This window comes from Glycine soja, chromosome 2 (assembly GCF_004193775.1).
Source record: "Glycine soja cultivar W05 chromosome 2, ASM419377v2, whole genome shotgun sequence".
Taxonomy (NCBI): domain Eukaryota; kingdom Viridiplantae; phylum Streptophyta; class Magnoliopsida; order Fabales; family Fabaceae; genus Glycine; species Glycine soja.
Window position 1 is genome coordinate 10,542,533 of NC_041003.1, and position 11,338 is coordinate 10,553,870.

The 11,338-nt window shown below is 34.5% G+C and overlaps 1 protein-coding gene across 1 annotated transcript; it reads right to left on the reverse strand.

Annotated features, from left to right (window-relative positions):
* Positions 1 to 1,397: 1,397 nt before the first annotated feature.
* Positions 1,398 to 10,065, reverse strand: LOC114372562. Its single transcript, XM_028330194.1, has 3 exons — positions 9,897 to 10,065; positions 9,228 to 9,814; positions 1,398 to 1,617 (listed from the first exon to the last, which is right to left on the reverse strand). Exons 1-3 carry the CDS (start codon positions 10,047 to 10,049, stop codon positions 1,398 to 1,400), a joined length of 960 nt encoding a protein of 319 aa, XP_028185995.1. The 5' UTR covers positions 10,050 to 10,065.
* Between the last annotated feature and the right edge of the window lie 1,273 nt (positions 10,066 to 11,338).

Below are 11,338 nucleotides of genomic sequence, written 5' to 3' on the forward strand. Positions count from 1 at the left end.
AGCAATCACTTCACATAAGGATTCACATTTGACCATGTTGGTGGAGTTAATATTTTGGTATGAGATATTATACTAGAATTTATGATTGCTAAATTATTGTAACTGGCTTGCTTGTTGTCGCCAACATTAAGTAGCCATCAGGTGTTTATTGAAACAATATCTTAACAGTCTTATTAAGAATTCAACCAAATAAAAGTTTGTTGACATAAGGTATTTGGTTGTTAAATAAAGAATCCAGAAAATATAGATTTGTATAGAACATATAGGAACTCATTCCATGCTAGCTGATCCACTTACTAAAGGTATGACACTAAAGTTTTTTTTTTTCACGAGCACACTGCTCATATGGGTATAATTCCTGACAGTACCTTAGTTTAGTGGGAGTCTTACTTATGCTCTATATCTTATGGTTTACAAACATATTTGTTATTTGGATTTTCTGCAGAAATAAAGTTGAAGTTTATCATTTCATTATAAGTTTGTTTGTGTGTAATATTTGTATTGTATTTTGGATTGATCTCTATAAAAAATAAAGTTTGGACTAGTTGGAAATAGACATGATTAAGATCACATTGTATGTAATTTTCATGCCGCTTATCCATATTTGATCTATGTCATCGAGTATGAGTAACAGTGGTGATCATTGTGGCTTAGTCAAGCTAAATTATGATGAAAAATATTGTGGTTTCCTGTTACTGTATGAGATGGACCATATTGTATAAAAGGAGTCTAAAAGTAAATAACGTATGGTTGCGCGCCTAAAGAATTTTGTGATATAAATGTCTAAGGTTAATATGAAGCCCAAGTGGGAGATTGTTAGGAATTTTATAATTCCTAATTAATTAATATGGGCTACATATTATATTATAACATTTATATTAGTTATTTACATTTAAATGAGTTCAATATAAAATGATCTATTTAAGTGAGTTCATTAGACTGTCAACAGATAATTGATATGAGCTTAATGAGCGGAAACCAGTTTGGCCCATTAGAGTATAATTGGAACCCTAATAGGTTTAAAACATAAGGCATGGTTATGGTTCCCAATATACCAAATCAACAAACAGTTTTTCTTCTCCCCATCTGAAGAGAAAACGAAGGTCCTATAAGAAAAAAGGTGATTTGGTTGAGGAAGATCATTAAACCAATTGTCGTGATCACTGTCAGATTCCACTGTGTTAATCAAACTATATGAATTCAGGTATTCCTTAAAACCTCTTGATAATCTGACGTAAGGCAAATTTACCGTACAGGGCTTGTTTTACAAACAATTTACCAAAGGGGGTTCGTTTTTAAACAAATAATATGCAGGGTCTGTTTCCGACGTGGATGCCGCCATTGATACTGGCGGGAAGCTTGAACCGCCAGTGCCAATGGCGGTAAGGAGGGTACCGCTAGTCCCAGTTGCGGGACATGTGCTGAGTAGGAGAGAGGGGTGAGGGTGTGCCGCTGATGGCATCTGCGGGACAGGTGAGAGAGGGTGGGTAGGGTGGGTGCCGCCAAAGCTGTTTGCGGTACAGGTGAGAGAGGGTGGTGCCGCAAGTACTGTCTGCGGGACACTTTGGTGCCGCCAGTACTGCCTGCGGGACACTCTTGCTTAATATATCTGTGACTCTGTGAAATAAAACATTAGGTGAAGTACAAGCTAGTCAAATAAAACATTAGGTGAAGTACAAGCTAGTCAGTGGATTTGCAGTTAGAAAGAATCCTTGTATTAACCAAAGAATATTAATTGTATAATTTATATACGTATTAAAAATGTATGCAAAGCAATATGAATTTTATTTATCAACGTGGTTTAGTTTAACAATTTTTTTTTGTTAGTTATTTTTTATAATGGTATGTGAAAATTTTCAAATAATACTTAGAATATTGAACATAAAATACTATCAAAATAGTTGCTGGCTAGTTATATATTATGTATATTCATCGATTTTTGAATGAACTTCAGTGCAACAAGTATTCAAATCATTTCAGTAGCTTTCAAATCCAAATCCAATGTGTAGACAAACATAATTGATCTCGTAATAATTATTGCGTTTAAATTAAGTCTAGTTAAAAACAAGAAATGAAGATGAACCAATTAAGTTTGTTACAGCAATTATCACCAAAGTGTGCCAATGCTGTTTGGGGTGCCGCAAGTACTGCCTGCGGGACACTTTGGTGCCGCCAGTACTGCCTGCGGGACACTCTTTTATTTTAATTTGCTAGATTTTTAAAACCTTATGTCATTTGTGTGTTTAAGCAACGCATATAATTTCCGATTTCCGAGTCATGCATGTGATTTAATTACAAATTATTCTCATGCACATGGCACTGAAGCTAGGGTTCAAGGCACAAATTAAACAAATTTTTTCTAATTTTTTTTTATCTTTTTTGTTTTAAACTTTTTTATAATTTTAAACACAGTTTTTATTAATTTTGTTATCTTTTATTTCTTTTTTATCATACAATTTGAAAAAAAAATATCATTTATATATTTTCTATTCCTTATTTTTCTCTTCTTACACTTTTTTCCCATAAATCAACCATACAGTTTTGTATATAATAATAATAATTTTAAACCACTCCACTTGATAGGTTTGATGGGACTGAAGCTTGGAAAGTGATCCTGAATGATGAGACTCAAGCCTGATGCAGCTACGGTTCACATGCATTGAAATTTTTTTTATACAGGCTAGGGAGGAGAATAGGGCACTGTATTGGATAGGGAAATCAGAAATCACATTCATGTATGGCAGCTTAAAGAGCTAGGCATGTAGGAGGTGACTTCTATACAGAGTTACTTTAATAATGGTGTATAAATTTGCGTACGTAGCTCTTTGCTAAAAAAATTCTTTAAATAGAGCAAATTTCAATCACACTCTGCACACTTGCATAAATTTGAGACCAGAGTATTGTGAAAGAGGAAGAAAGAGTTTTGAAGTTTGATTCTATAGTAAGTAAGGATGTTTTATATTTATTTAATTAAAGTTTTCTTTCATTTTGTTTATTTATGATGTACAAATTTTTTATTTTGAAGTAGCAAATATTATGGTTGGAATGAAATTTGAAGCTCAACTTTAAGTGTATTAATTTTGTAAATTACATTTTAAATATTAAAAATATTAGTAGTAATTATTTGTAAGCCTTTTTGTTAATGGTTTTTGCGTCTGAATTATTATTTGACATATAATTTAATTTAAGACAAAAAATAATTACATGCTATTTCTTAAGTATTTTGTTGTTTGTTCTGAGTACGATGTTTTATTTTACTTGTAATAAAATTTAGTATAAGTTAACAAAAAGAAATTTTAATTTTAATTATAAAAACAATAAGAAAAATATTACCAATTTTAAAAGTCCCGTCATTTAAATTTACTAACATGGGAATAACAATTTTTTGTTACTATATTTATTAGTAATTTATTGATTTTTAGTAATCATAAAAGAAGTTTAGTTGGATTGTATATATTTCTTTTATCTCGTTGTCTCACTAAGTTTCAAATTAGTTGTTCACCGAGTATTTTTTGCCTTACATATGCGCGCATGTAATTTAATTAATTAACCATTGAGACTATTAATTAGAGATGGAGGAAAAATTATGCCTTATTTGTCTGTGTCCTCCATTCCTATATATAGATAGTATACTTTCCTACTAATTCTGTCATATGTATATATATATGATATATCCTTCATTACCGAATATATGTCATTTGAGTTAAGTAAGTTGTTCTCATTAATTAGTACTGAAAAACGACTTGGAAGATACAAATATGGGGGCGCCTAGGCGTGTTGGCCATGTTCCGTCTGAAATTTTTTTAAGTGTAATCCTTTCATTTATAACCCTTCCATTTTGTGTTTGTCTGGAATTTTTTTGAAGTAGGAATTTTTCATAAATTATTTAATTAGAGTACTTTTTTTTAGAATAAAGTATGAATGTGAAGTTTAAGTTTAATAGAGGAAGCAAATAAATATTTGATATTTAATTGAAGTAATGATTTTATTTGTTAGACTAATATTTGAAGGCAAAGTTTAAGTGAATTAATTTTTTTAATTAGAATTTTTATTATAAAATTAGTATGAGTAATTATTTATTTTAAAACTCCTATTGTTATGATTAATTATTATTAATTTTGATGATGTAGGTATATCATGAATTCAATTATTACAGTGTTGTATTTCAATGGAAGAGTATATGAAGACAATGATGGTGTAATATTTGAAGGCAGTAAAAAGGCCATTCAGATTAAACGCGGAATTAGTCTCAATGCTTTGAAAAAAAAAATTGGAGATAAGGTAAAGTTAGAAAATAATGAAATTATTTCTACTATAAGTTGTAGATTTTTAGTTTCAGGAAAATATGTTGCATTGCAAATTTGTGATGACGAAGATGTTGAAACTATGATCGAAAGTTTTCAACAACAACAACAAATGTCAGTTCTAGAATTGTACGTAGAAAAGGATGTTGCTGGTGGTTCGATGTTTCATGCTGCAAATTTTGTTACGTCATGTGGACGTAATGTATCTCATCATGAATCGGAACTGCCAAGAAATATAAGTAATTTACATGATGATGAAGATGATGATGATGACGATTACCTTGCATCTAACTCATACGTTGAAGAGTCTTTCAATGAAGATGATAGTGATGATGGAATATCTGATACAGACGATGAAGTCACTGACATCGTTGAACCGGTTTCAATTGTTCACCCAACCGAAGGTAAATGTTTGTGAAATACAAAATTAGTTGAATACATCTATCTTTTTATGAGAATTGTATTTAATGGTAACTAAATAGGAGTAGTTTGTTGACATGATTTTTTTTTTTAAATTATTAGGTGTACCACAAATTCAAAATTCATTTTGGAATGATGCTATGCATTATAATAATATCAATTGGAGTCATCCGGACGAGGAGGACATTTGTGGTCTGGACATGCCAACGACTTTTAATGTTGGACAAGAATTGTATGTTGGCATGGATTTTGACAGTAAAGATGCGGTAAAAAATGCACTGAAACAATATGTGATGAAGGTGCATCAAACTTTTAAGGTTGTTGAAACGAAATCACACAAATATATCGTTTGTTGTCCCAACAACACCGAAGAGTCTCCTTGCCCTTTTTATATGAGGGCAATTTTATCCAAAAAAGCTGATGCATGGAAAGTGACACAATGGGGTGGACCGCACACATGTCTAAATATGACTATGACACAAGACCATGAGAAGCTTGATTCAAATTTAATTGCGACTTGCGTAGTAGGTACGTTTTTTATGTTCATATTATCCTACTTTTGTGTTATTTGTTATTTTAATTTGTAATTTTATTTTAGTATTTGAATTACAGGCATGATCAGAGAAGATCCATCAATAAAAATTTCTTTGATTCAAGAAAGGATAAATAGTGAATTTTCCTATAAGGTTTCATACAGAAAAGCATGGATGGCCAAACAAAAGGCGATTGCAATTGAATATGGCGATTGGGAAGAGTCGTATGCGAAACTCTCGTCATGGCTAACACACATGCAAAATCATTCTCCTGGCTCTTACTTTCAAATACTACATGACGATTTTATTGTTGGTAATAGGGTAAGTCGCGAACATCGTCAGTTTCATCGAGTATTTTGGACATTTGGTCAATGCAAAGAGGCTTTTAAGTATTGTAAGCCAATCATACAAGTTGACGGCACACATTTATACGGCAAATACCGTGGGACCCTGTTAATGGCCACATCGCAAGATGGAAATGGTGGTGTTCTTCCTCTAGCATTCGCCGTGGTCGAAGACGAGACGCTAACAGCATGGTCATGGTTTTTGGCCCACTTGCGTGAACACGTCACAGATAAGAATGGAATTTGTCTAATATCTGATCGTCACGCGAGTATAAAGTCTGTTGTCGCTAACGAACATCTTGGTTGGCAACCTCCCCACGGTTATCATGTGTATTGCGTCCGACACATAGCCAGCAATTTCAATCGCAAATTCAACAATGCGAAACAAAAAGAGATGTTCAAGAAATTGGGTAAGGTTGATTTTATACATTAATTTAATTTGAGTTTGATGTCTACGTACAACTTTTGATGATAACAAATTTGATGCAGCGTACACTCCTTGCAAGCATGTGTTTGATCAAAACTTAGAAAAATTTCGTCAACTGAGTCCAGCCATAGCAAGATGGATTGATCGCATTTCAAAGGAAAAATGGAGCATGGCTTACGATACATCTGGACGACGATATGGTCACATGACAACCAACCTATCAGAATGTGTCAATAAGGTGTTGAAAGATTGTCGCAGCATTCCAATAACAGCGTTGGTCAAGTCAACATATAGTAGGTGCCGAAAGTACTTTGTTGATCGTGGTCGCCAAGCCCAAAGACAATTAAGAGAAGGCCAAGTTTATTGTTCTAAGCTTGTTACAGAACTTAGGAAAAATCAAGAACAAGCTTGTTCGCACATCGTTCGTGTGTACGATATCCACTCGACAAGGTTTGAAGTAGAGGAGACCTTCAATCCTATCACGCAACGTGGCGGACAAAAATGGGCAGTTAACTTGAATGGCCATTATTGTCAATGCGGAAGGTATTCTGCGCTTCACTATCCATGTTCACACATTATTGCAGCTTGTGGTTACGTGAGCATGAACTACTACCAATATATAGATGTTGTTTACACCAATGAACACATCTTAAAAGCATACTCCGCACAGTGGTGGCCTCTTGGGAATGAAGCGGCAATTCCTCCTTCTGATGAGGCATGGACACTAATCCCTGACCCAACTACAATTCGTGCGAAAGGTCGGCCAAAATCAACAAGGATAAAGAATGAGATGGATTGGGTCGAACCATCTGACCACCGACAAAAATGTAGTAGATGTGGAGCTGAAGGGCACAATAGGTGTCGATGTCCAATGCAATCTGACCGTGGGAGTAATTCATTTAATTGATTTATGTATGTTACATGACGATCTTGTATTGCTTTAGGTTTTGTTCAATGTATTTACTTGTTGGTCTTCAATGAAATCGTCAGTTACTTTTTGTTGAATGTGTGCTTCTAATGAAATAAAATTACATTTAGAAGTTGAAATAAATGGAGTGGATCAATCGAGGTTGAGTGACATTGGTGTTGATCGTTAGTTAGAAACGTTAGTGTGTAAGTATTTTGTCTACCTTAGTTTTTTTAACTATCTACAATGACAAACTATGGACTTAGTCATTATGGTTTAGTGTCTAAGTATTTTGGTTTAGTGTTTAGGGTCTAAGCCTTAGGTTTTAGTGTTTAGAACTATGGGATTACGGGTAAGTTTTTTAAAATTGAAGGGTTAGGATTAGTTCTTATTTATTTTTAGGGGTTAGGGGTTACTTCTTATATGTTATGGGCTAGGGCTAATTTTTTTTAGTTTAGGTCTAGGGTTATGTTTTTGAATTTGAAGGGTTAGGGTTACTTCTTATTTTTTAGGGGTTAGGGGTTACTTCTTATTTGTTAGGGGTTAGGGTTTAGTTCTAATATTTTATGGATAGGGTTAGTTTTTTGGTTTAAGCGTTAGGGTTTAGTTCTTATATTTTAGGGGTTAGGGTTCAGTTCTTTTTTTTATTTTAGGGTTTAGTGCTTATTGTTTAGGGGTTCATGTTAAGTTCTTTTTATGTTAGGTTTTAGGGTTACTTTTTTTTTATTTTAGTGGTTAGGGCTAACTCATGTATAACGGTTAGGGTTTAGTTTTTTATTTTAGGGAAATACAATTACATTTAGAAGTTGAAATAAAATTTCTTTTTTTTAAGGGTAAGGGTTTAGTTCTTATTTTTTAGGGAAATACAATTACATTTAGAAGTTGAAATACAATTTCTTTTTTTTAAGGGTAAGGGTTTAGTTCTTATTTTTTAGGGTTAGGCTTAGTTTTTTTATTTTAGGGGTAGGGTTTAGTTATGAAAATTTTGGAGCTAGGACTAATTTTTAGGGGTTAGGTTTAGGTTTTTTATTTTAGGGCTAGGGGTTAGTTATGAACATTTTAGGGTTATGACTAATGTTTAGGGGGTTAGGGTTAGGTTTGTTATTTTAGTGTTAGGGGTTAGTTATGAACATTTTAGGGTTATGACTAATGTTTAGGGGGTTAGGGTTAGGTTTGTTATTTTAGTGTTAGGGGTTAGTTATGAACATTTTAGGGTTATGACTAATGTTTAGGGGGTTAGGGTTAGGTTTGTTATTTTAGTGTTAGGGGTTAGTTATGAACATTTTAGGGTTATGACTAATGTTTAGGGGGTTAGGGTTAGGTTTTTTTATGGTGAGGGTTTACTTTTGAACATTTTATAGGGTTAGGGCAAAGTTATTATTTGAAGGGTTAGGGTTTAGTTCTTATTTTTTAGGGAAATACAATTACATTTAGAAGTTGAAATAAAATAACTTTTTTTAAGGGTAAGGGTTTAATTCTTATTTTATAGGGTTAGGCTTAGGTTTTTTTATTTTAGGGTTAGGGTTTAGTTATGAAAATTTTAGAGCTAGGACTAATTTTTAGGGGTTTGGGTTAGGTTTTTTATTTTAGGGTTAGTGTTTAGTTCTGAACATTTTAGGGTTATGACTAATGTTTATGGGGTTAGGGTTAGGTTTTTTATTTTATTGTTAGGGTTTAGTTTTTATTTTATAGGGTTAGGCTTAGTTATTTTATTTTAGGGTTAGGGTTTAGTTATGAAAATTGCAGGGTTTTGGACTAATTTTTATGGGTGAGGTTTATGTTATTTTTATTTTTTGGTTAGGGTTTAGTGTTGAACATTTTTGACTTAGGGCTAATGTTTAGGGGTTAGGGTTAGGTTTTTATTTTAGGATTAGGGTTTAGTTCGGAACAATTGAGGGCTAAGTGGTTATATTTTATAGGTTAGGGTTAGTGTTTCATATTTAAGGGTTATGGGATACTTTTTATGTTTTATGGGTTAGGGTTTAGTTCACATTGAAATTCATCGTTACTTAGAAACATTAGTTTTTTCCCTTTGGCTACCTTTGTTATTTGGTTTAGGGTTCATTGATTATTATAGTTTGATACGCGACATAAATTCTATCCATAAGTAAGCCTTAATAAACTGAATATCATACATTACACCATGAATGTCAAATTACAAATATACAACAAAGCCTTAATCAACAGAGACATGCAAATCATTCATTTTGGTGTCCGTGATGCCGTGAGGATGTGCCACATGGTCGATCCCATCTTCGTGCTTGGCGATCAGGATTTCTTCTGCCCCGATGCCTCCCCGCTTCTTCTTCGTCAGCCTCCGCATAAAATGCGTTACGCAAATCAACACCGAATAAGTCACCTGTATTAGGTATTTGTCCCGGTACATTCCATTGTGTTCCTAACGGGGCATTAGGTGTTGGAATTGGCCCATGATATTGCTGTGAAGGGGTCATTGTGGGCCATGAAAATTGAGCTTGTGTTTCCGCAAAACCACCGAACGAATGCTGGGTTGCAGAAGTATCAGTGTCATGACCCTGAAAAGGATACTGATACATCTGTGTCGGATACTCAGCAAATGTTTGTGGCGTGTAATACATTCCATGGCCACGCTCCGCCATTTGTTGGGAATATTCTTCCGCTTCAACAGTGTCCCTTCTTCTGTCTATCCCCTGAGTTTCAATACTTGACTGAAGCATGTGAAACTGTTGTGCGGGAAATTGACGCTCTGATGCGGGACCATGTGACACTGGCTCAGTGACTCTCTCTTGCTCTTCGGATAAAATTGTAATTTTTTCCACATAAGGCACGAGATCATCAAATGTGCATGTTTTCCTCCCTTGAGGAGACACCATGTATTGTAATGCCTCTGCAACTTCACCCTGCATTTGTAACGGTAACAAAATTAATGGTCATCATTAAATAAAAGTTCAACTTAAAATTTGAAAAAAAAGTAAAAAATACCAATGTAGCCGTCTTTGCATTTTCTGGGTCAACAAACATCTTTGTCTTTCGCCTATACCAGACCATGTAGTCCGAGTTAAAACTCAATAGGCCTTCTTGTCGGGGATAAGCGTCGACCCTAAATGCATGCCGATTATTCCACTGCTGAATCATTGGGGCGAACAATTGCCCCCAATTTTTGTCATGTTTCCCCTTTAATGTTATGCCATGAATGTTTAGGGGTTGTGAAGGAGACTCTGGAACTGGTTGTTGCATCCCAAATTGTCTCAAGACTCTGTCCGGTTGGTGCCACTCAATAACTTGGAAACAAATTAGTGGCACCACCGCGTACCATGCAAGACTTCCGACTAAACAAACGGGAGGCAAGAATGACATAACGGTTGATGGGTAAGGCTCCCACACAAACTGCATATAACAACATAGTTGTGAACATTGTAGTAAAATAAGACATATAATTTTTTATTTTACAAATACAATAGCATGGTTCTTACCTCATGACGTTTCATAATATCGAACTTGCGACGAAAAACTTTTACATCATCATTGCCGATATGTTGGTTTCCACGTCGCAGCCACCTACAAAGAATAAATTTTAATATACCCTAAAACCATTTATTCTATTAAAATGAAAGACGTTGTTAAAAATGACTGACCTGTGCCCTAGCGGTGTATTTTCTATGTGGGAAGGAGTCCTCTTTGGAGCCAAGGTGGGACATCGTTCCCATGCCCACAATTGTAGTAAGATGCACATACCTCCGATTGATTTAGTTTTATAATCGGTGGCACTGCACATCTCTCTGTATAGAAAACTAAGTACGGCAGCTCCCCATGCATATCTGCCACATTCTTCAAAGTCACGTAAAAATTGAAGGTACCTTACCGAAACTCTGTTACTGGTTTTGTCAACGAACAAGACACCTCCAATAAATCTCAGTATCCATGCACGGGCAAACCTTCGTACTTGTTCTTCGTCGTCGTCATTATTAATTTGATCAAAATGGTGAGCCAGCCAACTTAATTTAACTACATTACCTTTAATTTCACCTTCTTGTGGTCTGACTCCCAATAATTCCTCACATAAATCAGCCCAATCAAGATTTGTTGGACCGATTAATGGTAAACCATCCACACTTATACCTAACAACACAGAGATGTCTTGTAGAGTGATAGTACACTCTCCGCATCTCATGTGAAACGTATGTGTTTCCGGCCTCCATCTTTCTATCAGAGCACTAATTAGTGAGGCATTTATTTTTAAGAAACCCATCTTGATAATCCACCCGAAACCAGATTGTTGAAGAAAAGGAAAAATTTGTTCTGGAATTTGTTCTTCCCCTTGATACGTGGGGACAGCTCGTCTGATATGCAATTTCCTTTCTTCTTCCCCATTCCAAACATGTTCTGAAACATGCTTAGGTTGCATCCATAATACATCAGTATCG